Source organism: Maylandia zebra, linkage group LG3 (genome assembly GCF_041146795.1).
Source record: "Maylandia zebra isolate NMK-2024a linkage group LG3, Mzebra_GT3a, whole genome shotgun sequence".
NCBI classification, from domain to species: domain Eukaryota; kingdom Metazoa; phylum Chordata; class Actinopteri; order Cichliformes; family Cichlidae; genus Maylandia; species Maylandia zebra.
In genome coordinates, this window is record NC_135169.1 from 19,961,802 (window position 1) to 19,989,621 (window position 27,820).

General features: G+C 40.7%; 2 protein-coding genes and 1 long non-coding RNA gene across 3 annotated transcripts in view; 2 read left to right on the forward strand and 1 right to left on the reverse strand.

The window, feature by feature from the left end:
* LOC101486400 (endophilin-A1) overlaps positions 1–16,221 on the forward strand; it is a 62,793-nt gene extending 46,572 nt beyond the window's left edge. Inside the window, exons 2-9 of the mRNA XM_014411758.4 lie at positions 2,515–2,583; positions 3,653–3,725; positions 3,835–3,978; positions 4,147–4,280; positions 4,406–4,564; positions 5,021–5,124; positions 5,217–5,347; positions 6,818–16,221. Of these exons, the coding sequence (XP_014267244.1) occupies positions 2,515–2,583; positions 3,653–3,725; positions 3,835–3,978; positions 4,147–4,280; positions 4,406–4,564; positions 5,021–5,124; positions 5,217–5,347; positions 6,818–7,014 (1,011 nt within the window). The 3' untranslated portion in view covers positions 7,015–16,221. The remainder of the gene's footprint in view (positions 1–2,514; positions 2,584–3,652; positions 3,726–3,834; positions 3,979–4,146; positions 4,281–4,405; positions 4,565–5,020; positions 5,125–5,216; positions 5,348–6,817) is intronic.
* A 223-nt stretch (positions 16,222–16,444) lies between these two features.
* Positions 16,445–18,465, reverse strand: LOC143415226 (uncharacterized). Its single transcript, XR_013095868.1, has 2 exons — positions 18,372–18,465; positions 16,445–17,708 (listed from the first exon to the last, which is right to left on the reverse strand). It is a non-coding gene; the product is annotated as an uncharacterized LOC143415226 (long non-coding RNA).
* On the forward strand, positions 17,189–26,594 carry LOC101486691 (acidic leucine-rich nuclear phosphoprotein 32 family member D). Its single transcript, XM_004573918.5, has 7 exons — positions 17,189–17,614; positions 22,198–22,347; positions 22,788–22,910; positions 23,336–23,522; positions 23,601–23,695; positions 24,922–24,988; positions 25,150–26,594. Exons 1-7 carry the CDS (start codon positions 17,561–17,563, stop codon positions 25,227–25,229), a joined length of 756 nt encoding a protein of 251 aa, XP_004573975.1. The 5' UTR covers positions 17,189–17,560; the 3' UTR covers positions 25,230–26,594.
* The last annotated feature ends 1,226 nt before the right edge of the window (positions 26,595–27,820 follow it).

Here is a 27,820-nt window from a genome sequence, read left to right on the forward strand (position 1 = left end):
ATATATGGATATTTCCCTTTCCTTGTTACTCATTTCTTTTTTCTTCTGTGTCTCTTCAGGGTTGTTTTGCTTGTGGTGGGGATTATTTTGGTAATTTCAGTCGTCTTTGTGGCCATTTACTGGTGGCTTTTGATCCTTTTTGATCGTTTTGAGTGGTTTGCGTTGTCTTTGAATGGTTGGTTTCTGGTTGTTTGTATCTCTTGTCTCTGATTATTTTGCTTGTCTTTAGGGCCGTTCTGGTAACTTTGTGTTTCTATGAGGCTGTTTCCCCCCCCCCCCCTATTTTTTTTAAGTTTGTGTCTCTTTGTGGCTGTTTTCCTTCTCGTTTGGTTTATTTCTGTAATTTTGTGTCTTTGTGGTCACTTTGTGGCTGCTTTGGGTCTCTGTAAGCTTTTGTCTTTTTGTGGCCTGTTGTTCTTTTTTGTCTCTTTATGATTGTTTCCTCATCATTTTGGTGTCATTTAGATTACTAAGGGTGTTTTTCTCGCTCATTTTTTGGGTCTCTTTGTAGTTAATTTTTGGGTGTTTGTGGGTCTTTTGTGTATCTTTAAGGTCATTCTGTGGGTGTTTATTGTTATGTTAGATTGGAGCTATTTGGTAATTTGGGGTCTCTTTGGTGAGTTTGTAGTGATTTGGGTTCTTTGTTATTATTTTACACTGTTTAACTGAGCTCTGGTTCTCATTTTGAAGATCACATACTGAAGTGACTTCATAGAGAAGCCAGGAGGCTTTTTGGTGTTCAAACTCCCAGAACTGTGATGGTGGGATTGTAAATGAATCCATTATCATCCATCACATTCGTGAAGAGTACCACTCATAATTGAGCAATCTTTTTTTTTTTTTTTTTTTTTTTTTTGCCTGTCCCATTTGGTTCTTTAGTCGTCAGAATTGTTGTCTGAAGACCAACAAGGATACCCAGTGGATTTACTTTGCCAAATGGATCATCGTGGCATTGCCGTATTGGTCCATTTGATCGATCTTAGTTTTTATTATTTATTATATTTTATTTTCAGATGTTGCAGACGGGACAGACATGAGTGAGGGATAGGAAAGGGAGAAAGAAAGAGGAAGGAAAAGAAAAACAGAAGGGGAGAGGGACAGTGAGAAAGGGTGGGAGAAAAAAAATCTCCTGGATCACCTGTTGAGAGAAGAAGAATAGAAAACAAGCAAAAAAAACCCCAAAGCAACATACTAAACACAACACCATCGCATTAATCTAGCTAAGTGTAAACAGCAGTAAATACTAAATATTCAATGTTGTTGTGCAGCACGCAGGACAGACAGCGCACAATGTGCTTTGAAGTAGCAGCCAAGAAAGGTGTAATTTAAGTCTACAAACAGTGAACACCCGTGTGCACACCTGTGTGGATCAGCGCGCTTGTATTCAAATGGTTTCCACATGTAATGGTCTGCAAGAGGATGTAGCGAGCCATAGCCCCGTCCCCCAGGGCATAATTGAGCAATCTTCTGTTGTCCTAACCCGTATTTTAACATTTTAAATGTCCACATTTTGATAATATCCACACCAAGACTGCAGGTGTAAGCAAAAAAAGTGATTTATTCTCAGAACAAGTGATTACAAGTTTTAACCTTTTATTATTTTATTGAATAATGTAATATAGTCAGCTGAATATTCCCAGCTGGAGTTCCTTTGGTATCTGACAGGGCTCTTACAAAGAAATGAATTCAGCTGCAATAATAGCGAGAAAGCTGCAGGTTTCAAAACAATTGTAAAAACATCTGAATTGCTTTCTTGTGGTGCGCTGCAGCTGACTTACAGAAAATATCCATGTCTGTCTAAAAAGAAGACCGCGGGAAAGAAAAATCACATTATTATGTTTTCTTGATACATTCATCAGTTAATAAGCCTTAATAAAATACATTTTAGCGCTGGAGGTTCAGTGTTACGGTTCATTGAGACATCTAATGAGGGTGAACATAATACCAGGTGAACGCAGATTCAGATTGTCTGCTGTCTATGAACTCAGTGGTGCCACTGGCTTGAACGTGTTTCTGAGAAAAATATTGAAGCATTGCAGTGAAAGCAGAAAGCCGGCTCATCAGTCGAGAGATGCTTGGCCATCTGAAAGAGGTTTTATTTAGAATGAAGAGACTGTCTGAGAATTTAAACTGCTCAATTTCTGCCTGCACAGGCCAAGGACACAGATGAAAATAAACTGTTATTGACTCACTCTGAAACACTGTATTCTAATGGTATTAAAGTAGAAGACAAAAAAATCGAGGAATCAAAGGTTGAGTGAAAGCTGTTGTCACTGCACCGACTTTCCTTCTCGTCTCTTTTTTCCTGCATAAATTATTTTGTACAACACTTTTTTTTCTGCCTTTGCTCTTATCACACAGCCAGACTTTCTAACTTTCTTCATTACCACTTTAAACGCAATTTGGTGTTTCTTCCTCTGAGGGTGGGTTTGAGTAATCAAAGCTACTCAAATATGAAAGTATTAACCATATTTCTTCCCCTTTCTGTCTCTTTCCCCTGATTTCTTATTACAGAAAGTCAGCGAGAAGGTTGGAGGGGCGGAAGGAACCAAGCTAGATGATGACTTTAAAGAAATGGAGAAGGTAATTACCTGTTTGTCTGTGATCTGATACCAGATTTAATCTTAGCTTAGTGTTAAGCGTAGAAGCAGAGAGAAACTGGATCTCTCTTACCTCTGCTGGTAGAGGTTAGCTAATTTAAAAGTTATACTTGTTATAATCACTAAAACAACCTGGAAGCTTCAATGACAATTTTCTGAGAGAAGGTTTGGTGCCAGAATTCTTCTTGGATCTAATCCACAAAGTAAGTGGGCACAGCAGAGATAGACTAGCATACTTTTGTTTGTTTTGTTTTTTGTTTTTTTTAATTAAACAAGACATACGTAAAGGTAAAGTTTGGTGCTCTAACTACAGCCTAACTGGCTGCTATGTGTTGCTTCACTTTGACCACATATGACTAACTTGTAAACCTGTATTACACCAGCAGATTTTTTAATGTATATCTAAATATATCTAGAAAATATTGCAAAGCTGTATTCATTGTAGTATTTAGAGTAACTTTATTACTTGATTAATAACTGATGAGCTGTTGGCCTTCATCGTGGTCATTAACAGAAACAGAGCGTTCACCTTCAAAGTAAAAGTGCACTTTTTAAAATGCATTGGTTTCGACATTAAGGTACAGCTTCCAATTTGAAGGTGAACATTCTAAGTTTCTAGTTTGTAGGGTTGGGGAATACACATTTTTCCCCTAGTAATATTTGGTAGAGGGGATGGCAGACCTATCTATAGGCCTATGTCACTGAGGGTGAAGTTGCACCTTTCCAGGTTATGGCTATATAAGGTACCACCCAAGTTTTCTATTGCCAGAGATAATCACTCTGTATGAGTGTTGGTCCCATGTTGTTGTTTTGATTTATTTTTTCTGCTTTATGAAATATCCTTCCAAACATGTTATATGTTTCATAATTACTTTAATGAAGGCCACAAGCCTAAATACACAGGAAGAAAAATAGTTATACTGCATACTGAAAACGTTGCTGGAGCTGCTCTATGCAGTTTGGAAGTAGTTGAAGTTGTTCCTGGACTTTCTACTCTGTTTATACGAGTGAGTATCAGTTGACATGCTGATAATCTGGTGTTTCCCCTGCAGAAGGTGGACGTCACCAGCAGAGCAGTGTTGGACATCATGACCAAAACTACAGAGTACCTTCAGCCTAACCCAGGTATTAAATATACAAAGGTTGCAGAATGCTAAAAAAAATTGCAAAACTATTATATTGTAATTCAAATTGTGACTCCTGATGTTACTGATGTTATTTCTGCTTTTTAAAGCATCAAGAGCCAAGCTGAGTATGATCAACACCATGTCAAAGATCCGTGGGCAGGAAAAAGGACCTGGTTATCCGCAGGCTGAGACCGTCCTAGGAGACGCCATGTTGAAGTTTGGACGGGAGTTAGGAGAGGAGTCCAGCTTTGGTAAATGTATACCTGTTAAATGACGTAAGATGTATCAGAAAGTTAACCATTTTTAATTATTTTTTCCAATTCAAGATTAGATAATAGAGGAAAATAGGTCATAAGCAGGTAGCAACCTTGGCGGCTCAGAAAAATTGGCTTTTTGCTAATTTCTCACTTTACTTCCAGGCTTGGCCCTCATGGATGCTGGTGAGGCGATGAAGGAACTCGGGGAGGTGAAAGATGCTCTGGACATGGAGGTTAAACAGAACTTTATTGATCCACTGCAGAATCTTCATGATAAAGACCTCAAAGAGATACAGGTCGGTAAACAAGTAACATTAGATATGTGGGAAATTGAATTTATAATGGTGACATGTTGTTGAATTCTTCTTCAACATGAATCTTAAATTGTTTATATCACATGTTCCTTTCTCATCTATTCCAGCATCATTTGAAGAAGATGGAAGGCCGACGTCTGGACTTCGACTACAAGAAGAAGCGTCAGGGGAAAGTCCAGGATGACGAAATCAAACAGGCACTGGAGAAGTTTGATGAGAGCAAAGAGATCGCAGAGCAGAGCATGTTTAACCTACTGGAGAGCGACGTAAGGATAATGTAATATACGTATTCCAATTCCACCATAACTTATTATTATCAGAGTTGAAGGTAAATATGTTCCTTAGCTCTACAGAGAAAAGCGTTAAATAATCTCAGATCATTAATGCCAAAACAGAGTTTTGAAGACCAATCAGAAGAAGAAAATCTAATCATATTGTGCCCTCAGCAAATTAAAAGAAGATTTTATATTACAGCCACAAAAACATGTTCAATGTTTTTTGTTTTTTTTTAAAAAAAGGGGGGAACATATGAAATCAAATATTAAGGTCTATTCTTGTTACTGACATGTTCCAAGTAAAAAATTTGATGCTATATACAAACATGGAAAAGACAAGCAATCTTGTGCCTTGCTGTGCCAAACCAGTGCCAGCCCAGCGTGGGTATGGAGGATGGGTTTGGAAGAATAAAAACAACAAAAAACACGTTTATGTGTGTGTTGCAGATAGAGCAGGTGAGCCAGCTCTCAGCATTGGTCCAAGCTCAGTTTGAATACCACAGTCGTGCCTCTGAAATCCTCCAACAGCTCTCCAGGAAGATGGAGGACAGGTATCGATCCAGCCTCCTACTCAGGATAGAAATAAAGCTATAAAAATAGACTGTGTGGTTAGATAGAACTTAACTGTGTGGCTTCCTTCCAGGATAAAAGAAGTGTCCAGTAAACCGAGGAAGGAGTACACTCCAAAACCCAGAATGACACTGGAGCTGCTGCCACCCAGCGAAAGCCACAATGGAGGGATACACTCTGCCAAATCCCCAGGAAGATCACCAGGTAGAGAGAGGATGTCAATCTTCGATGTGCAGTTAGATGACTACCAGTATCCAGCTCAGTGGTATCTGTCAAATAATGTCCAGTAGAGATGAGGTATCTGCAGTAGTGTCTTGGTAAGTCAGGATCTGGGATGCCTCATGTAGTCTGAGCAAAAAGACGAGCACATCTACCAGATAGAAGAAGCCGTGGGAGTTCAGATGAGATTTAGAAGAACGGTTTGGCCTACTAACTGCAGGGTTGGCAGTTCAATTCCTAGCCCTTCCTGTCCATGTTGCCAAGTGCAAGGCACTGAACCTTAACATACGATGCATCCTGTAAAAGCGGTAGATACTACAGACTCTACATAAAAGCCTTGAGGAGTGAAACCAGTCCAGCAGTGCATTAACCCTATTTTAAGCAATCAGCAGGGAATAACTCCACCGGTTAAAATAAGTCTGGTTGTATTTAAGCGTATAAGAAAATTGCCCCAGTTCTCAATTGCTTGATGTTTTTAATCTTAGTCGCTATTTCAAGTCATCTTTAAGAGAGTTTTGTGTTTATTTTTTAATATATATTCCTGATCTGGGTCAAAATTGTCAAAAAATTTTTCTGAAAGGCCTATAAACAGACTTATTGGCCACATACCCACTGGTTTGTGAAGTCCTGTTGTGAAGCCTTGTAAATTCATAACTGTGAGGCAAATCGGACTGATTGGCATTGCAAACTTGTGATTGATAAGTCGTTATCTATCTGTCTATCTGTATGTCTAATTTTCAGTCAGACTCCATGTTCAACACCCCAATTGGAAAAACACAGGAACGACATCAGAAATGCTTATCTCAAGGTTTCACAATGAGTCTTCACCATCAAAAAAAGGCCATCACAGTGGCTCATTGCTCTATCTGCCTGCCAGCCCCCCCCCCCAAAAAATTTAATTAATTAAAGCATGCCAGAAAGGAGACACAAACCAAGCCTCGGGGGTCGCAAGCTAGTGTACTCCCAGTGCTCGGCATCTGGTGCAAAGATGAGTTCCAAATTAGCATGCGCATCCATCCACTGTGGCATCCCCTTGGGAAATTATTTAGCAGCTGAAAGTTTCTTTCTACCTTCTAGAGTAGTATTAGAGTCTGTTAAACTTGTTTCATATTCGAGACAATTTACTTGTATGGACTTGCATGATTTTATTTTAAGTTTAATTATGAAATATACAAAGTTATTTAAAAGATTCCTGACTTTCTCTGGATTTTAGTTGTGCAGGATTTCAAAGTTAGTTAGAATGGTTTTCAGTTAACAGGTGAGCCTTGTCAAACCATTATGTTGATATCCAGCAAATTAGCCCCGTTCAATGCACAGCAAGAAATTCTTAAGTAAAACAAAATAGGCCCCGTATGTAACAGTGTCATTAAGCTAAACCAAAACAAACCAGATAACCAAAAATGCCGCATAGAGAGTGAAACTGACTCGCTATGTTTTGCTTCTGTCCATTCACAGCCCCTATGGACCAGCCATGTTGTCGAGCGCTCTACGACTTTGAACCAGAGAATGAAGGTGAGCTGGGCTTCAAAGAGGGGGATGTCATCACCCTGACCAATCAGATCGATGACAACTGGTACGAGGGTATGATCAACGGCCAGTCGGGCTTCTTCCCCATCAATTATGTGGATATTCTGGTGCCGCTCCCTCATTAGGTCCTGTTACCAACCTTCCGCTTCCCCTCGACCAATCCAGACACCCAGAAAACAGCCTGTATTTGCATAAACAACAAACCACGCCCTCCTTCTACTTCTTCTTCTTCTTCTTCTGTGCTTCTGTGCGATTCTGCTTTCACAAAATGGACTGAAACGAGAGAGAAGCCCGAGATGGGATACATAAGATGCGGCAGTAGAACAGCGATTAGAGTAGAAGAAGAAAGGGAGAGGAGGATTATAGCGTGAGAGCTGCATAAGCAAGGGACTGAAAGAGATGAAAAGACAAAGAGATGATGTTCTTTTATAGCGCAGTGCTTGGCCGGGCAGCACAGAATACTGTGAGGTTATGGAGACTTGCGAATAAGGCACGGTGTATATGTACGTGCATGTATGTGTCTGTATGTGCGTTTTGACCTGTTCTTACTGTATTTATGATCAAGCCAGCACAAATTCCTGCTTGTCGGTTTAGCTGCCTGACAGCTTTTTTGTGAGACTGTCTTCTTTCTTCTTTTCTTGCTGTATTTCTCTAAAAGTAACTGTTCTTTCTACCTTAACTTGCCTTCTTGTGCTCTTTTTCATACCTAAATTTTTCAGAAACTGTCACAGTTTTACCAGCTGTCTATCTTTGTTACTTTCTCTTGTCTTGTTATTTTCTTTCATTGGGTAGCACTACCTTTTAGAAAGGCTCCATAGTCCAGATTGTAGACCATCAAAATAACAACCCAGAGCCACAGATCCATAGAGTTTACGATTTAGGTATATTTCAACCTCTTTTTGTAACACCCTCTGCCTTTGCTGACACTGCATAGCATTTCAATTCAGTGGCTGAATGCATGATCCAGCCAAAAAAAGATTGACTGTGTTGAAGTAAGCTTGGTCTTGCTAGAATGGAAAAGAGAACATTTATCCACTTGTTTTTAAACCCATTTATCTTGTAAAATGGAACTTTTAGGAGGGTTTTGAGGCTTGAGGATCAAGAAACTCATTCAACACATCACTAAGCAGGAGTTCAAGTGATGAAAAGGAGAAGTTTGGGTTACTCTTTTTACCAAGCAGCACTGATTTGCCATCACAGCCACAGATGAATGTTATTGAACGGAGCCTTGTTTGTTTTTGTTTTTTATTTGATACACATTTGAGCATTCCAGTATGCATAGTGAGAAAGAAGTTTGTTTGTTTTTTCCTTTCTATATACTGTGGTTTCCTTGTACTCTGTGGAGTAGGAGCTTGCTGATTTGTCTAAATATGTGGCTTTTGCATGCATGACTGTGTGTGGCTAGATGGCTTAAAAAACAGCAATTTTAGATTTCTTCAGATTTTCAATAACTCATGCTCAGAAACATAATTAAGTTTGGGAGGTGATACTCCCTTGCCAAAAGGCACGTCAGTAGGACATGTAGTAGCTGATGAACAGTTACAACTAGTGCTCCCAGCGTTAATCTCATTAAAATGACATTAATGCCATTTTAACGAGATTAACGCTGGGAGCACTAGTTACAACAATTAATATCTACCCAACAATCTGTCTGAGAAGTATCAGTAAAGTCTACTGTGAATGACCATGGCAGACCCGATGACATGAACGTGCTTTGCATCCTTTATTTACATACAAACACATAGAGATTTAGCTCTCCTGCTGCCAGCTCAACAATATCACAACAACTAACCATCACAGGACCCGTCAGCGGGGCATGATTGCAGATGCTGTGCAGGTGCATCTGCCTTCCTTGCATGGCACCGCAGGCCCCACCCCGCCACATACCCCCATCGCCCGACTGAGGCCGGGCAGACATCCGGCTGAACCTACTCCACCACCACGAGCGGGAGAGGGGATCAGCCCGGATCGTCGGTGCCCCTGGCCCCTGGCCAAGGGGTGTCAGTTCAGGTGGCCGCCCACGAACCCAGCGGCACCGGCGAAGCTTGTCCGGAGGTCAGCCGCGTGGCAGGTGGACACGGCGCGGCTGGCACGGTCGTGAGCCCCAGCTAACAGGCGGCTGGGCAGATGTTCGGTGTACACCGGCCACTGGTTGGGGTGAGGCCGGTCTGGCGTGCACGTCCAATTGAGCATGCTCCCCTGGCACAGGGACCTCCATCTCCTCGCGCGGCCCCTCCGTCACCACCCCCGCTTCCGGCTGGCGGGGACCCTCGCATGCCTCCTCCACCACCAGCGATGGTGTAGCAAGTTCCTCCCACGCTGACCTCCAGCTCGGGCTGGGCAGGTGGGTGAGCTAGTGGTGGGCTCAGCAGTTGCTCCTTGTCCCTCCTCCGGAGAGCAGGAATGGGAGCTGGCCCCTGCCGGGCACAAGCTACTCCCACCCGAGGAGTGGGGAAGGGTGCGGTGACAGGCTGCGGACCGGCCACCCCAGAGGTGTCGGGGAGCACCTGTGGGGGTGGCGGCGGTGTCGGGCAGGACCGGATTACCACCGCCAGATCCTTCATTCTCTGCAGGTTCTGCTCTGTCTGGTCCTTCAGCTCTTTCTGCTGCCGGCGACACACCGCCGCCTGCTCCCTCTGCATGGCTGCCAGCTCAGCCACCATTTGCACCATCTCCTCTCTCTGCTTGCCCAGTCCTGAGTCTGCCGAGCCTCCCGTCCTGGGTTTCGGCACCACTGTGAATGACCACAGCAGACCAGGTAACATGAACATGCTTTGCACCCTTTATTTACACACAAACACACAGAGCTGCAGCTCTCCCGCTGCCAGCTCAAAATTACCACAGCAACCAACCATCGCATGATCCAGCGCTATGCTTAAGTCGGCGGGTGTATCCGCCTTCCGTGCACGGCACCGCAGGCAACGCCACATCTACGCTTTAATCTTTAGAGTGCTGTTAGGGGCCCGACTATTTTACATGATCATAGTTCCCACTAAACAAAGTATCTGAAATTCCGTGGTGAATATTTCAGAATCTTTCCAACTTTATTGTTATTTGGCAATGAAAAACTTCTAGTATTTTGGTCTCAAACACTAAAACTCTCTAACACTAGTTGCTAAGCTTTATGTTGAAACAGTAAAGCAAGATCAAAACATTTTGCTGTCATGAAACCTGTTGTAATGCTAATACTAAATTCCAGATTCACATTGTTTATGTCAAAATCCCGATAGCTTACCAGGGAGAATATACTATATTTTTGCCTGGTCATGATACCAGTTTCCTGTTATAGCTGTGTTTAATGGCAACTAACTGGGCCGACAAAGGTCAGTGCAGCTCAGATGTGCCATATTCACAATGGAAGTCATTAGCTAAACCATCTGCATTGAATAATATCTATAATGTAAAGTTGCACACAATGGAATTGATTCATAGCAATGTGGCAACCAGAGGCCATAAGAAGTCCGTGACATTCAGTGACTTCAAGCGACTATGGCCAAAGTAACCACTGGCAAAGGGAAAAGGATGGGATCCAAGATAAACTTTTCTCATCTTCCAGGTGAGCAACTGAAGTATATAACAATGAAGAGTGAAGTCTATTGAGTTTGGAAAGAAAAGCTTCTGGACTTTCATCTAAGAAGCTTCTTCAACTCTAAGAACTGAAGGAGCTTCTTGGATGAGAGGTGAAACATCATCAACAAACTTAAAGAAGTCCAGACGCTTTTCTTTACAAGCTCCTTAGACTGCAGTGACCTGGATGACTGAGAGCCAACAGACAATGAATAGTGAAGAATATCTGTATTGTCATATGACCTGATAGTGAATAACAATAGAAGGTAACCTAGGCAACCAGTGGCTGGAACACTCACCAGCAACCAGCTGTCAGCTTCAAAGTAATGCGTGATGACCAAAATTGCTGTTTGATGACCAAACTTTTTTTTAGGTTGCACTCAAGTTTTAGAATTTTGTCTGCCTTCTTGTTCATAGAATGATACATTTTGTTATATCAGAATGTTGTTAATGCCCTTAAACATCTCACTAAATTCAAGATTTACTCATTTATTTATTTTAACCCTACGATCGTGACATCTTTTTTGCTTCTGAACCTGTTGTCATAATCTCAGGCATAATTATACCATTCTTTAGCCAAATGCTTCAGATATCTCATTCTAGTTTTCTCTTAAACAGTTGCTGGAATAGTTAAATGTTAGTAAGAACTCTGTGTTGGTGGTAGCTCCCTGCTGCAAACGCGATGTGTAGCATCTAGCAGGATGGCTACAATGCCAAAATGCTTCTCATTATTCTCAGTTTCTGGACAGATCTGCAGTATTGTTAAAAGCAGTGTAAAGGAGTCTACTTTGACAACGACCATATGAAAAAGGTTGATATTATTTACTGTTAAAGGTTCTCTGATAAAGCAACTTTTAAAGATCTGGACTCACAATTAGAGAGATGACTCAGTTTAAATAACTGAAACATTCCAGTAATATTAAGAGCTCTCTTCAAAATAGAGGACAGAACTACAAACCTATAATTAAATGTGTTACTTGTTGAAATAGGCATCTAAGTATAGTTCTGGGTTTATGTCAAATCAACTGATAAAGGAAAACGACAACACCTTGGTCATCTCTGCTTTGAATTCTAGTTGTAATTTACCAGTCACACATTTTTTAAAACGGACTGTTTGATACTTATTGTACAGAGTTTAAGAATAATTTAAAAAAAATAATCTTAGGGTTCTAGGGTTTTCTATCTGAGCATTATTTATGAACCAGCAGGAATCTGTGTTAGCACAGCTGATGCTAATGTGCCAGAAGTGGCTAACCAGCTAGCCTTTAGCTTAACATTCCTGTACTCTTGCTTTGTTGATGCAGTGTTGAGCAGAATACGTTAGAGTATTTAGTGCCTGATTACTGAATACCTCATCTTAAATGTAACATATAGGCTATGGAAAACAACAGAGAAATATAACATATTCCGAATTTTTCTAGAATACTCCGCCAGAAGAGCGGCTTTCATGTTAAACAGGTTATACTACAATCTTTTTTCCTATTACTTACAGACCATTAACATATATGATCATTTTATACTACTAAAATCAACATACTAAGATCTATTAGCAGGTTAATGGTTTACATGTATAACGTGGACCATATTAAAATATATAAAATCTTTACGGTTTCTACCAAACTTTAGGCAAAATGACGGGTTTGATTGTCTGCTTGTTAAGTAATCAGGTATTAAACCCTGTTTCCAGGTATCAAAGCTCAAGACATTGAACTTAGGACCACAGTTTTTCATACTAAGCAATCCAAAACATGCAGTAACACACTGATTATTATTCATGTGTAGTGGATGGTGTCATCTCTGACTTCTAGGCTGATGTTTTATCTGTGTCCAGTGTTTTCTGTCTTCCATATGAAGTTTATATCTGCCAGCAGCGCATCCTCTTACATTTTTATTGAGAACAATTTAAGCCACATCCTACATCCTCATCCCTGTGCTGATGTGTTGATATTAGCCTACCTATTGCTCTGTAGCCAGCTACAAAGGAGTAGATCATTATGTCAACTAACCCAACTTCAGTGACCCTCTATATGTTACTGCTAGTTTCCATAGCAGTCTTCATTTGCATCTAGAAGTGCTGTATGTTTATAGTTTTTCAGAAAGACATCAGTAAAAACATGGTATACAGTCTTTAAATGACAACTATCTCAGTGACTAAAGTCAGCTTACTGCTAACTCTGCCAAACCCCAGAGATCACTGTTTTAATGGGTGCCTGGATAATAAATTATAACACCTGGAAAACACCACACTGATAATTTTATCGGAATCTGGACCTTAAAAAAACAAAAACAAAAATGAATAGTGTTCAGAAAGAACATTTGGACCTGGAGATGGCTGATAAGGTTAGGCTTAAAAAGCAGATATAAAAAATCATGACCATTATAATTATATTTACAATCTTATTGCCTTCTCTTGCTAAAGTCTAATGATTAATCAGTGCATAACACATACCAGAGAAAGTCTATGCCACCTAAAATGGCACAGATACTTAAGAAGTGTGACAGAGGCAAGACAGAAAACAACAAAAACAAAATGCTTTAGTTGAGATATTTGTCAAGATAAAATATTTGATAGAAGTTTGATTGAAGGACGGGAAAACCTAAAGCTACTATACAATCCTTTTGAATAGTAATAATAATAATAAAAAAGGAAAAGTACTGGTTCAGACTAAACAGTATCTTCTATAAACTGTCAATAATACTGAATATAAAGGCAATAAGTTCTGATGGAACAATAAAATTTAAGGTTTCATCAAAGGAAGAGGTATCTACCCATCTGTCTGTCTATCTATCTATCTGTGAAAGAGCTAAGACATCTCTTCCATTGCCAAAGCACATGCGTGAAAACAACAATACAATCATCAAATAAAACTTTATAATAATCTCTTTCCAGTCTTCAATTTTTTTTCTGCCATATACCTGCTTTTGCATAAATGTTACAGGTTTTTGTAAAAGACGGAGGTTTGGTTGGTGCAAACATATGTTCAGTGTTTTCTTTTTACTTTATTCTGTCGGTAAGTTCTGTGTCTGAAAACCTGATTTTTCTGAGTCTGCCTGTCGAATGTGTGTGAGCTGCATGCAACTGGACCGCTTCACGTCTGCTTTTTGAGATGGATTTTTTAAAAGTCAAAACATTCAAAAAGGGAAAAAGAGAAGGGGGAGATGTTCGTCCTGCTGGCTTTTGTCTTGCAGTGCAGTGAACCTAGGTTAACTCTGCTACTCTTCTGTTTTTTGTTGTTCAGTTATTGTACTCTTTGACCTGTTGAAAATTCATATGGCACTCTTCTTCAACTTACAAAGTGCTTTAAGACTTTTTGTATTTCTTTGAATGATGTTTTTATTTTTGCTTTTTTTGTTTCACTTCCACTGCGATTTGCCCTCTATGGCGACATGTATTCTAACCTCAATGAGGGACTTGTACAGTGTTACCCTCCATTTCCCCTGTTCACCTTGGTAAGAGTCAGACCTAGGCCACATTACCTACCTAAAGTCAGTTTCACCTCTCCAGTTGAGAGATCAGTCATGACACTCCAAACAAAAGCTGCAGGTCTCCAGTCTTTCCTCAGAGGTACAGCTGTTCTGAAAGGAGAAACACCGTCATTGTCTGGGGCTAAACTTGAGAAGCACCAGCTGGCAGATTCTAATATACTTTACATTTGGACTTCTGCTAAAAAAAAGTCATTTTACATTAATTATGTATTAATAAGCAGGTTAATAACCTAAAAGAAAGCATTTGCAAAATTGTATAAGTATTATTGGTGTCTTGTGATAACTGGTTGGAGAAATTACAGGCTTAATTATTTTCTTGCTAACAGTAGCTTTAGAAGATTTAGGGGCTTCTCATAGCTGATGGTTTCCACCAGTGTACAGCAACAATGAACTAAAAAAATATGTTGTATAATTTAACAGTAAGATACAATAGTTAATATCACCTCCCACTTCATTATGGACATCTGTTTAACCTCTTGTTACCCATATATAAAATCAACCAATCACATGACAGCAAATCAGTGCCTTTATGCACTATGACTATGAATACTTAGATAATGCTGAGGGAAGAAACAATATTCACATGGCTTTGAATGTGGCATTGTTGCCACACAGGGATCTCCAGGGTTTTTAAAAATGGTCCAAAAAAAGACAAAATATCCAGTCAGTGGCAGTTCCCTGAGTGAAAATGTCTCGTTAAGGTCAAAGGTTGGAGCTGATAGGAACGCAACAGTAACAGTAACACTGTGCCATTCCTTTCAGCTAAGAGTGGGAGACCGAGATAGCAATTCACATAAGCTCACCAAAATTGGACAATAGAAGAGGGAAAAACATTTCCTGATCTGATCAGTCTCAATATCTGCTGTGATATTTAGACAATAGGATCAGAATTTGACATAAACAAAGCATCTTGCCTTGTATTAACAGTTTAGGCTGGTGATAGAGTGATATAGTGTGGGATATTTTTTTGGCAAAGTTTGAGCTCTTTCTACTAGGTGAGCATCATTTAATGTGACTGCTTACCTGAGTATTGATGCTGACTGTCTTCTGATGGGTGATCAGAGTTCATTGTATTCAAATGGTTCCCCACAGTTACCAGATCTCAATTTAATAGAGCATCTTGGGTGGAAGACGAGAGTCACATCATGGGGGCGTAACTGACAAATCTGCAGCAACTGTGCAATGCTTTCTTTTTATATGCACCCAAATAAATGAGGAATGTTCACAGAACCTCGTTGAATCTATGCCATGAAGAATTAATGCAGCTCTCAAGGCAAAGGTGGGTCCAACCCAGTACGGTAGTAGCAAAGTGTACTTAATAAAGTGACCAGTGAGCAAATATACTCTCTGTGCTTCAGAATTAGTGTTGGAGTGATGTGAAACCCCTGAAGCTACAGCCAGTTATCTCGGAGAAATAAAGAATTGATTGTCTTGCTTGGCTCAAAGACGGCAGCATACACCAATAAACTGGGCTTGATTGATCTATACTTGATTGATCAACAGATTAGGATTTGAGGTGTAGAGTGTCCACTTGCAAAAAAAATAAAATAATGTAAGCTACTTTCCTTTGTGCACCAAGGATGACAGTATATTTAAATAAAAATTGGTGTTTTATTTTTAACTCAAGCTGTTTTTTGCTTTTTTGAGGCTCCACCTGTGAGGTTTAACTCAAGCAGAAGGATTTCTCCCAAGGGAGCGGGTCTGCCTCTGAGAGCTGACCTGCTTCAAAGAAACATTTGCAAAACTAAATCTAATCTCTGCACCATGATTTTTGGGGTGTAATAATGTGGCCGGGGTCTGAACTGTGGCTGTGTTACATAATCATACTTTATGCCTTGTGGCTGTATGAAATGGCCCTATGACTTTGGAACCTGCTGTCCTCTGGTGAGCTACTTGTGTGTATGTTAATATATACACACCTTGTTGGTATTTATTTATTTATATACGTATTGTATGTATTGATTTGGTTATTTATTAATTTATTTATTCCTGTGTCCTATTTAATGGTTAGGCACCTGTGACATATTTGACGGTCGTCAATACATTGGTGTATGGTGTAGAGTATGGGAGGGGTAGTGATTGGGGGGAGGATGAAGGGGTATTTTGGGGGGGTTGGGGGTGGGGTTGGTCAATGGAAAAAATCTAGCTGTGATACTAACTCTAACTGTTGCTCTCCTTGTATTGGACAATGATATAATCTAAGACCACTGTATGTATAACTGCTTGTCGTGAAGATGAACTACAATGTAATGACAATAAAGATTAACACTATGATGACACGGCGCAAACAAGGCTCCAATCTGTTCTTCACAATGAGTCGATAAACGGAGGGATCAGACAAAGAGCTACAGCACCACTGACTGCACAAAAGTGGAACTGCATCAACAACCAGCAATGATTGCTAGTTTTAAAATCCTTCCTGTAATTTCATATTGGAAATGTTTCGGTTTGAGTCTATAGCACATAATTTGCAGGTCAAAGAAAAAAATGAATTCATGAGCAAACAGTTTTAATCTGCATTTTAATCACATTTTCTCAAAATTACTGTTAATATATTATGTTGTAAGTTAAAAATGATAACCACAATGATACATTAAGCTACAACAACGATAATAATAATAATAATAATAATAACAATAATAATAACAATAAATATAAATAAGTGAAGGCTATAGTGTGTAGTGAAAATGTCATAAAGTCATAGTGAAAGTGAATTATCTCACATGCCAGACATTTTTTGCTAGTGATAAGCAATTCTTCATTATCGTTTATATTAATGTGGAAATAAATGAGATATGATTTTTCTTTTAGAGTTAAGTTACTGCACGTGGTCGACTTTTTATATCTGTGTAATGATTCCAAATGACAGTATAGTGGCGCTGTAGAGTATTGTTTCCCTACTGCTGCCGTTTCCCTCCATTTACAAATCAATATCTGATATGTTCAAGATCACCTCAGAAACTCGAAATTTACATACTCAAGCTGAAAAAACTCAAACTGTCTATATCACAGGAAAATTGGTGAATTTATATAGCATCTAGTAAGGTTTAAGGAATCCAGCAGTCTTGAATCAGTTTTATTATCACTGTTTAAAAATACTGTCCGCAATTAAATGTTTTGGCCTATTTGTATTAATTTTTAGTCATTTTCTGTGCGAAGGCTAAATATCTGATTTATAACTCAGGCATTCAATGCACCATACGGCTTGACCCACTTTTCCACATGCGCCACTGGAGCGTTCCGAGCATGCGTCAAGCTAAAGCGAGTACACTAGAACCTAAAGGAGGTTTCGTGTGTTCCCGCTAAAATGAGATGAAACGTAGAACTCTCACACGCGCTGGATAATCTCAAGACGAAATAAGTGCATATACGTGGATGAATTATAGAGTGCATGGCCTGAAGGTAAAGTGTGCGAACCTCTGGGCGGAATAAGCCATGTTTCTACTTCCGCTATACCACGTAACCACAACTTTATTTTGAAAGCCGTTCCCGGAAATGACGAGTATCTATTGTGGCTAGCTTCACTCCGGTTCCGCGTGTTGATGCTGAACAGAGGACGAGAGAGAAAACAAGCTTTCCATAACGTAAAGAACCAAAGCCAGGAAAAACCGGAGGAAAATGGACATGAAGAAGAGGGTCTCCTTAGAGTTGAGGCACCGGTCGCCCTCGGAGGTGAGTCTCTCGGGTTGTGTGCTTCTTTATTGGAATTGATCTGCTGTAGACCGGCAGGAGGAGGGGTGGCGAGCACATGGCAGCGTGTCTGCAGCTTGAGGGGGAAAAAGTGATTAAAAAACAGCATATCTTAAAAAAGCAAGTTTAGATCTAAGCTAACACAAAGTCTGCGAAATTCTTGAATTAGCTGCTTCCCTTCAACTAAGTAGCTGTTATCGCCGCTCGCAAACAGCGCAGTCACGCAGTTGTTTACCACGTTGTTTTCATTTTATGCCCACGCATTTCTCGTTTTATTCATATTACTGATGCTCTTGAAAGTTATTAAAATTTAAATGAAAATCCCCACGCATGAAAATTAACTTAAAACCGCCTGCTTATCGGGAAATAAAAATATAATCGACGTCTTTCGGGCCTGGCTAATTCTAGAATTTCATTTATTTCGAAGTCGATAGATGGCATTTTAATTCTAAAACCCCCCATTGCGTATTAACATTTTATTTACTTGTTAATATTTTGTTAAAAATATTTTTCTGCAACTCACCGAGTCACTTTTTAAAAATAACTGTTTACGAAAACGCGTTTCCAGAGATTAGTCGGATCCAGCGAGCATAAACGCGCTAAGGGCGCGTAGCCAGCGGCGTGCTAGCGCTACTTTTATAAAGTGGCTGAGTCGTTGTGGCCCGAATTTACGACACTCGTTTACTCATATCATTTCTCATAGAACCACCGTAATGAGAGACATTTTCCGCCGCAGTACCTTATCATTTTGGGTCGATAAGTGAGGGCTCCGCAGAGCGGAGGGGCTGGTAATAACACGCAGCTAGCAACAGAGCTAACTAGCAGCGTCACGTGTTGCTACGAGTTTACAAACAGAGCCTCGGTCGGGCCCCGTTCCAACATGAAACCGCACAGGCGTCCTCTGTAGGATCCTAGTTTGTTTTTCTTTTGAAAACAACTGAAAATGACGAGATTTACAACAAATAAACTGATATACACCTAAAGTGTTTTGGTGGTTTTTGAAAATAACATATTGTATGTAATGCTGTTGTATTTCAAACATTACAAAAGGTTTAAATACTGAGGGCAATGTATGTACAGGTAATCTCTGAGCTCAATGCTCAGGTATTAGGCAGTGTCTCTCTCTCTTTCTTACTTTTTTCTCTCCTTGTGGCTGTCCCCAATCTCCCTACTGTGGCCATTTCAGAAGTTTTTGAACCAATAAAAATCATGGAAAGCTACTCTTGGAGTTGGTGTAATGTTTAATTGGGCTAATGTGGTTGGAGTGATAGGTTCAAGAGTGAAAGGGAATGTTTACTAGATTGTCGTGAGAACTGCTGCAATGTATGGTTTAAAGATGGTGGCACGGTCAAAAAGACAGTAGGCAGAGCTGAAGATGTTACGGTTTCTGTTTTGAGTGAGCAGGTTAGGACAAAATTAGAAATGAGAACACAAGAGGGACAGTTCGGTTTGGAAGACAAAGTTGGAAAGCCAGTTGGAGGCTGAGATGGTTTGGTCATGTGAGGAGGAGCAATGGTGGATATACTGGACAAAGGGTGATAAACATGGAGCTGGCAGGCAGGAGGAAAGGAGGAAGACCACAGAGGAGGATGCAAAGTATAGGGTGATCAGTTATCAAGTTATTCCAGATTTCCAGCTGAAGCAAAATTCAGGTATGAGGTGGACACTTTAAGGTTTTGCTGTGGTGCCCACTAAAGGCAGCACTCAGAGAAAGGAAAAAAAATGTTGAAGTTTTGTCCACATTATTCAAATGAGTGAAAATTATTAACTGATTATGCTTTTTGTACATTTTAAATCTGGCTGAAAATAAATGTCACTACTACGACCGGAATACTAGCACATTAATTAATTAAGCCATTGCATATTTTTAATACAGACCACTATTTAATACTAAAAAGCTGCCGTATGTTATTGCCCTCTGGTGGTGACTAAAAATACTGCATCTTATAGACCGGAACTTCATCCATCTTTTATGGTGTCTGTGGGTATGCAGTGTTTTTCGAACTCTGTTTTAGGTGCATATAGACTGAAAAACTGATTGAATGAATCATCAGTTTGAGGTGAAGGGACGTCTTTTTTTTTGTTTGTTTGTTTGTTTTTTTGCTTGTTTTCCACATGACCCCAAGTACTGCAAGCCAGTAAATGGGTAACTTGTGTCAGCTTAACATTCTGCAAAAGTCCTCCTGTTTATACGTAGGGGATGATTGGGTTTTATTACAAGGGAGGCGCTGTGATCATACAATGAAACACTGACATGTTTCAACGAAAACGCCGTGGAAACTCCCGTGTTCTCGCGCTGCTTCTGTGGGTAACCACGCTTTCTATTTGAAGTCACCTTACCCGTTAGGCAGTGCTCAGTACAAGGAAAATGAATTAGTCACATTGACCTCGCTATTTAATCAAACCATCAAGTGAGTCATTTGAGGTTACAGATTTGTTTCATGTCACCAGCTGACAACGAGATTACAGCGGCAGCTCGACTGATTTTTGCAGATTCTTCATCCACATGTAAACGCAGAAGTGGAGTTTCTGAAGAACTTAAACTTGGGAGAGTTTCGGTGATCTAAAAAGTTGTTTACATGTGAACGAAGGATCAAAACACACAGGGGAAAAAAACAAAACATAAACTAGGGCTGGGCAATATGGCCTAAAATCCATATCAAGATATAATTTAAAGCAGCGGTCTCCAACCCCCGGGCCTCGGACCGGTCCGTGAGTCGTTTGGTACCGGGCCGCAAGAGTTGAGGCTCGGTGTGAAATGTATGGTTTTCAGGGTTTTTATCGGTTTTCAGCGTTATTTTGTTATTGTTTTTATCGTTAACTCTGTATTCCCGGGTCTTTTCACGTGTGTTATAAATAAATTTTCTTTTTTTTCGGTAACGGTGCTAGTTTTATTTTGTTGTATTTATCCGCGACACCTTAAAGGCCGGTCCGTGAAAATATTGTCGGGCATAAACCGCTCCGGTTGGAGACAGCTGATTTAAAGCATGTGCGGTAACGATATATATCGCAATATGTTCTTTTCTTCTGTATAACGTATTTTACACACTATAAGGCACGCTTAAAATCCTTTCATTTTCTCAAAAATCAACAGTGTGGATTGTGTATGAATTCTGGTTGTGCTCACTGACCTCGAACTGATTTTATGTGGTACATGGCACTCAGAAATCTGTCAAAAATGTTTTAGTACGACTTTGGTAAGCTACGAAGCTGCACCGCTTGATGGATTGTTGGAGCATTACGGCTGCTGTAGTCAGGAGCCTCGCGGAGTAATCTGGGTCCTAAACTCCATCTGGTTCAGGTCCCAAAATCAAACGATCACTGCAGCATCACTGAGAGTTGAAAAACTGTCTAAATTCTTTCATCTGTAATAAAATGATCAGCGTTCTGCTCTACCAGGTGTAACAATTAAGTTTAACATCCAGGCATCCAGAAGTTAGCTCGCTAGTTTTCCACCTAAACACGATATAGCATGTTCTGACTGAGAGATTTCTAAACAAATTTAAAAAGTACAGCTCTGCTATCACTTCCAACATAAATGAAGACAGAAAACTAAACAGCAGTCACTTTTGTAGGGTTACTGAAGTTGGGCTAGCTGGTATATAATGATGTGCTACGTGATCACTAGCAAAACAGCCACGTTAGTTTAAGATTAGCACAGTAAAGCTGAAGGATGAACGCCAACTTCTTTTCCACTCGATAAAAGTTAACATGAGGGTTTCTAGTGGTTGGGGACAAATGCAGTCGCATGGCAGGATGCTGTAAACAGACCAAACTTCAGTCAGGAGAACAACTGAGATTATTCATCAACAATACGAGGTTAGTCATTAATATACTGCAACAACATGAGAATAGAGCAGCTGTGATGGAATGCAGCATTAATGAATAGATGGTAGGGAAGTGGAGGAAGCACAGTTTTTGCCCATATTCCAAAAGTGCTTCGTCTCTTTGATTTTACTGTCGCCCGCCATAATTTGCAGATGATGTTGTTTGCAGCCACTGCCATGCTTTCGACCAAAACAGGCGCAGCTTGATGACACCATCAACATGCACGGTAGAGCGGAATAGTCAAAATCTCTAACACTGGCCAAATTTATATAGTTTCTACCGTATACCGTTTATACCGCCCACCCCTAACATAAACCCTATGAATACCTGCGTATGTGTGGAAGCACAACTGCAGATTATTATAAGGAAGTTTTTATTTTTGCATAAACAAAGTAAGCAGAGAGGAAAAGCTCAACTAGATTAAACATACAAGAGCACACAGTGTATTCAAAAAAACGTTGATGTTTTATTATTTTTTTATTACAACATGCTGTTACTGTATCAACCATCACGCAAAAATCGAAAATGATATGTTGAAATCTGGAGGCTAAACATGAAACATTCAGGGTTAAAAGTGGCGAAGAGTCACAGAGTCAAACTGTAACCAGTTTAATGTGTCACTCTTCTCACATGCTGCTTAAAATAGAAATAGTGTTTACAGTTATCCACTCTTTCACCCGGTTGGCGACTTTGAGCCATGCTGGATTAACGGCGCGCTGTCCCTTCTCTCCCCTCAGGTCCAGGAGCTGGTCCTGGATAACTGTCGCTCGAGCGAAGGAAAGATCGAGGGAATCACAGAAGAGTTCTCGAATCTGGAACTGCTCAGCCTCATCAACGTCGGCCTGACCAGCGTCGCAGACATCCCAAAGCTGGCCAAACTCAAAAAGGTGAGAGGGCCTGCAGAGCGTCAGGAAACCAGATGTTCATGTAAATGTTTGAAGAAGGTGCAGATGTTCAGCTTTGCAGAGCTTTCAGTTCCTTTTCCAGCATGTTTTCTCTTTGTAGTTTCTGAAAGGTGATTCAAATTTGATTGTTTGGTTTGTTATTGGTGAATTTCTCAGTTACGTAGCCTGTGGACAGCTGCCTCTGGTATACTTTGCTTGCTTTTTGGTGCAGCAGAGGGTTGAGAAGCTTTGTGTTTGGCTTCAACTGTCACACAGTTTGATGGCTTTTTGTGTCTTTCTTTTTGTCCTGTCAGCGCTCTAAAAGTAAAAGACACTAATGATGTGATAATATAAAGCTGCAATATCACCAGGTTTTTAAAAAATATATATATATATTTCTGTTTGATTTTTTTGATTCACAGCTTTTCTTTGTGTCTCTGCAGTTGGAGCTCAGTGACAACAGGATATCAGGTGGTCTGGAGGTCCTGGCAGAGCGGCTGGTGAACCTAACGCACCTTAACCTCAGTGGGAACAAGTTCAAAGACATCAGCACCCTGGAGCCGCTGGTGGGTGGAGTCTACATCGTTATTTAAAAAAGAAGTGACAGATCACTGCTGTGTGCTTTTGTATGTGAATAGGTTGTAACCATCAGTAAATCATATAACAGCATGAAACACAAACACATTTATATATGTATATATAAACAAACAGTTTCTATAGTAACAGCCAACATGGACGACAGTCAGCAGCTCTGTTATCCTTATACTGACATGTAGGTATACAATATATGTGCTGGTCTCAGGTGTCCATAATGCAGTTTCAGCTTGTAGTGACATAATAGTGCACGAGCTGTGGGTCGTCAGTATTATGTCCAAAGCAAACTTGCACACAGTGTGCTGTAGCCAAACGAGGGCAGCACTTTGTACTTCTTCATTAGTTCTTTGAAAATGTTTTCAGAAAACTGATCGGATGTCCGTCTTTGTCCCTCCAGAAAAAGCTGCCCCAGCTGAAGAGTCTCGACCTGTTTAACTGCGAGGTGACAAACCTGGCCGACTACAGGGAGTCCATCTTCAAGCTGCTCCCCCAGCTCACCTACCTGGACGGCTACGACATCGACGACTGCGAGGCCTCCGACTCCGAGGGCGAGGGAGACGGCGTCGACGATGAGGACGAAGAAGGTGAAGGTTTGATTTCTAGAAAACTGAGAGAAAATTAAAGCGACAGTAATATTAAGATAGTTTTTTTTTATTTTGCAGAGGGCGAGTCAGAGGACTTTGAGGAAGAGGAAGAGGAGGATGAAGAAGACGTAGTGGCTGAGGAGGACGACGAAGACGACGACAGCGGTGATGAGGTGAGTTTGGAGTTAAATCAGTAACATTTACATAGAAATGCTGAAGAACGATGAAAGGAGGGGAAATGAGATGCGAAGTGTCTTCTGTTTATCTGTGACGTATTTGCTCGTCTGTCCTCCACATGCTGTCTAAAACCACTTTCATCACAGCATCACAGTCAAATGCCCTCTGTCCTGTGAATTTGGTGCATTAAGACTACAATAAGATGGAGTCAGTCTGCAATTTAATGAGGTTAAGTTGGCGTTTACATGTTACAGTTCGTGATGAATCTCTGAAAAGTCCAGGCAGAACCTCAGAAATGTAACCAGAATGCAACCAGTTAAGTGCCATACTGCACAGAGACGTGTTGCAGACAGGTTGCATTCAGGGACACAAGAGTTGCTCAGTATTTGCAGCATGTTGGGAATCTGTCTGCATATATAAATAATTAATTCTAAACTCCTCGACAAAGTGACTGCAGGCACGCTGGGATTGGTTGGAGGCAGGTTGGCTCCCACCAGGAGACCCGTGCAGTTAAACACCCATATGGATAATTTATAATACAACAGCTCTGTTTGTTTATAGGTACACACATGTGCTTTCATGTAGTCCTCCAAAACCCGACAGGCGTCTGTAGGTTAAACACAGATTGCTTGGAAAGGAACAGGGAAGCTTGTGGTGCCCTTGATGAGTCAGGAGAGGGTCTCCTTAATTCTTGTTCACGAAAATTAAAAATCGTCATGTTTGATAACAAGAAAGGAAACTGGCTACACTTAAAAACAATACGGCAAGAAAACACGTACACAAAGTCTGACGAAAAGCTGTATGCCAAGCACAGTTTGCTATAACAACCCCACACACTATAGGTGGTTCCAGTAAAAGCAACGAAAGGCAGGATTTGTTTGGTTCTTAGCAAAGTAAAACCATTCAGGCGTCACTAGTAAAACATCATCATGCTTTTTCTCATGTTCATGAGTAGAGGCTGGTCAGTGTTCTGCGCGTGGCTGAGTCGGTCAAAAATACACAGCTTTTGCAGCACAGTTTAAATGTTCACAGTTTACGTTCAGTAAACAGTAGTAAAACTTTGATTGTAGCTTGTGGTACATTAGTCTGCTCTGACTTTCCGAGCGGGGTAATCCCGAGTTGAGGGAGCGTTCCACAACACATTTCCAACTGGGAACTCGGACTTTCTGACTGATTCGGAAGAGGCACTGTGAGTTTGCATCAGCAGTCTTTGTCCCTGCAGGATGGAGAGGTGAACGGAGATGTGGACAGCGAGGAAGAAGACGATGATGAAGATGAGGAGGAGGATGGTGAGTAAACCTGTATTTTTCCTCACTATTACTTCTCTTTGTTTTGAGGAACACTCGAACACTCATTTATATCTGATGGTGTCTGTTGAGTTGGTTCAGTCAGGTGTAGCCAAGTAGTAACTAATCAGCCAAATAAAAGACTCCTATTGTTCTTCCTGCAGATGAGGACTCGTCTCCAGCCAAAGGAGAAAAGAGGAAGAGGGACCCCGAGGACGAGGATGATGATGACGATGATGAATGAGGGCCTGCAGAGACCCCTCCCTGACCCCCGCAAACCCTGCTGACCTCTTATCCACTCAGTCTAAATGTCTCATCCCTGCTGCCAATTCTTCCCCCTCTGCCTCCTCCCACTTTCACTCTGGGCCACGTCCCATTTCTGACTCTGGTCTCCTCGCTTGTCGCCTGCCAAATTGACATCCGTTATTGTCTAAAACGCCTCATTAATTATTTTTTTTGCTTTTTTTATTTTTTTTTTTTAAATACTTTCATTTCCACAAGTTGAGCCAAATTTTTTTTCCCATTGTCATCAACAACTTACAGCCTCCATTTAGTCCTCTGTTTTTGCCGCAGTGTTATTCTTTTGGTTTAATGGCAGCACGTTTATTTTTTGTGAACTCAGGAAAGAAGAAAACACTTTAACAGAAAAGTATCTGTTTTCTCGTCCCACCATCAACTGTATAAAAGAGTTTGTTTAGCTATTAAAATAAGAAGCTGCAGAGAGATTCTCACATTTTTAGAAGCTGGAACCAGAGGATGTTTCGCCTTCTTTGGAAACCTGCAAATCTTCCATCAGAATATACAGCTAGACAGTTTTTTATTTGTTTATTTGTTTGTTTCATCACAGTTTACATTTAAAATGGGGGGGGAAACAACCTAAACTTGTGCTAACAGGAAAGAAACCATCTGAACTCTAAATTCCAACTCTTGTTTGTGGGCAGTAAATGCATCACCAGTCTGGAAAAGCTCAAAAAAACAAAACGTTGCAGACTTTACGTCAGTTTTCCTCTTCCTCCTGAGAATAAATGTCTCTCCTTAACTTTTTTTTCCATTGTATGTGGGCGTGGTTTCTTTTATTTTTTTACAAGACAATAAAAACATGAGGAGTTAATAAATGAATTAATGAAATCTGAACCCAACTCCATTTCCTTATTCTTCCCCTGATGTCATCGGTCTGTGATGTAGCTCGTCGCTCTGATGACATCATTGTGTTAAAGCCAATCTTAAAAAAACAAAAAAAGCTACCCACCCTCCTCCCTCTTCCTGTTGCCAAGGCCAAACCTGCTCAGGGCAAACCGTGTTGTCTTTTTTTGCCAACAGAGCTTTTTAAAAGAAATATTTTTTCAGAGGAATTTGTTTTTGTTTAATTTTTGTATGGTTGTCTGGGGAAACGCTCTGCCTCTTTCCTCCCCCCTCTCCCTCTTTCTGCCTCCTTTAGTTTCTGTCTCCTCAGTAGAGAGCTCCAGATGTTCCTTCAAGCTTACACTGACTAGTCGAGGTTGTTTTCTTTTTGATTTGGTTTTTTTGTGTTTTACTTTCTGTAAGTTAAATGAAAGCAAACAAAAAATACATACAAAAAGGACTTTGTAAATAAAATCTTAACATTTTGCTCCTGGCTCTCTTGTGTCCTCGTCTCCCCCCGTCTCGTTTAGTCTTTTAAAGCCAGCGCTGCTCACAGTCAGTAGCGGTTTTTGACATGGGTGACATGGGCAGTTGCCCAGGGCGGCATCACGGGCATCGGCAAAAAAAGTTGCTCGTTCTCATGCTGCCCCGACATCATGAGCGCATATTGGGAATGGCATAGACACCGCTCTATTTTCTATCGGCCACTTACTGGAAGGGCGCCCTCTGTATGCGAGGTGCACCTGCTGCTTGGGGCACAGGGAGGAGAGGGCGGGGCAGCGGGTTATTCACTGGCTGGTTGGAGCAGCATCTAATAACCAACCCGCACTAATATATACAGATCACTCAATTATACATATCAAGGATTAACAGAGGTTAGGTGCTTGTTGGGAATCTCAGTCTCACTGAACGTGCTCCTGTGACTAGCCAGCATGTCATGGAGTGGGTGGGAGGTATTATCCATAATTGTCCTTATCTTGGACAACATCTGCCTCTCAGACACCACCCTAACGGAGTCCAGCTCCATCCCCACAACATTACTGGCCTTGTGGGTCAGTTTAGTCTGTTGGCATCTGTGACCCTCAACCTGCTGCCAGCATGCAACAGTATAGAGGATAGCACTGACCTGATACAACAAGATAACATTAATTAGTACGGATAGTGAAAACTTCTGTTTATGTTTGTTAGCCACTTGGCTATGATAGTAAACAGTAGACACTGATGTAGCTGACTGAATTTTTTGGCCAATTTTTTAGCACAATTGCAGTTGTGCGGACATATACACAGTGGACCAAATGGTTCTGTGACAAGAACCCCACAGGCTGAAATGCAGAGCAAAACCATAACAGAGCTGCCCCATGTTCTTCTATAGATCAGATTCATGACTCCATCAGATCTGTTTTCACTGATTGTTCAGTCCAGTTCTGATTTTTGTCCCTCAGCCTTTTCTCATCTTTGACGTTCTGTGTCAGGTCTGTGCTGGATTTTAAAACATTTATTTCCGCAAGCTGATGTGACGTCACAGATCAATCAACTTTAAATATGAAACACGATTAAGTCAGAAAACTGCAGTTCCTCTAATGGCCACTGGAGTGAGTCACTCATCACAAACTTTAAAGCAGAAACAAGAACATTTACAGCCTGGTGCGAAACACATTTTTGGTCTTCATAGCTAAATTTCCGGCACACGGGAGCTGTGTGTGTGCTGATCTG

Bases quoted from the DNA above. Each gene is read 5' to 3' on its own strand.
- LOC101486691 (XM_004573918.5), top strand. From the start codon at position 17,561: ATGGACATGAAGAAGAGGGTCTCCTTAGAGTTGAGGCACCGGTCGCCC. The intron at 17,615-22,197 runs GTGAGTCTCTCG...CTCTCCCCTCAG, and splicing joins GGCACCGGTCGCCCTCGGAG to GTCCAGGAGCTGGTCCTGGA. The intron at 22,911-23,335 runs GTGGGTGGAGTC...TTGTCCCTCCAG, and splicing joins TCAGCACCCTGGAGCCGCTG to AAAAAGCTGCCCCAGCTGAA.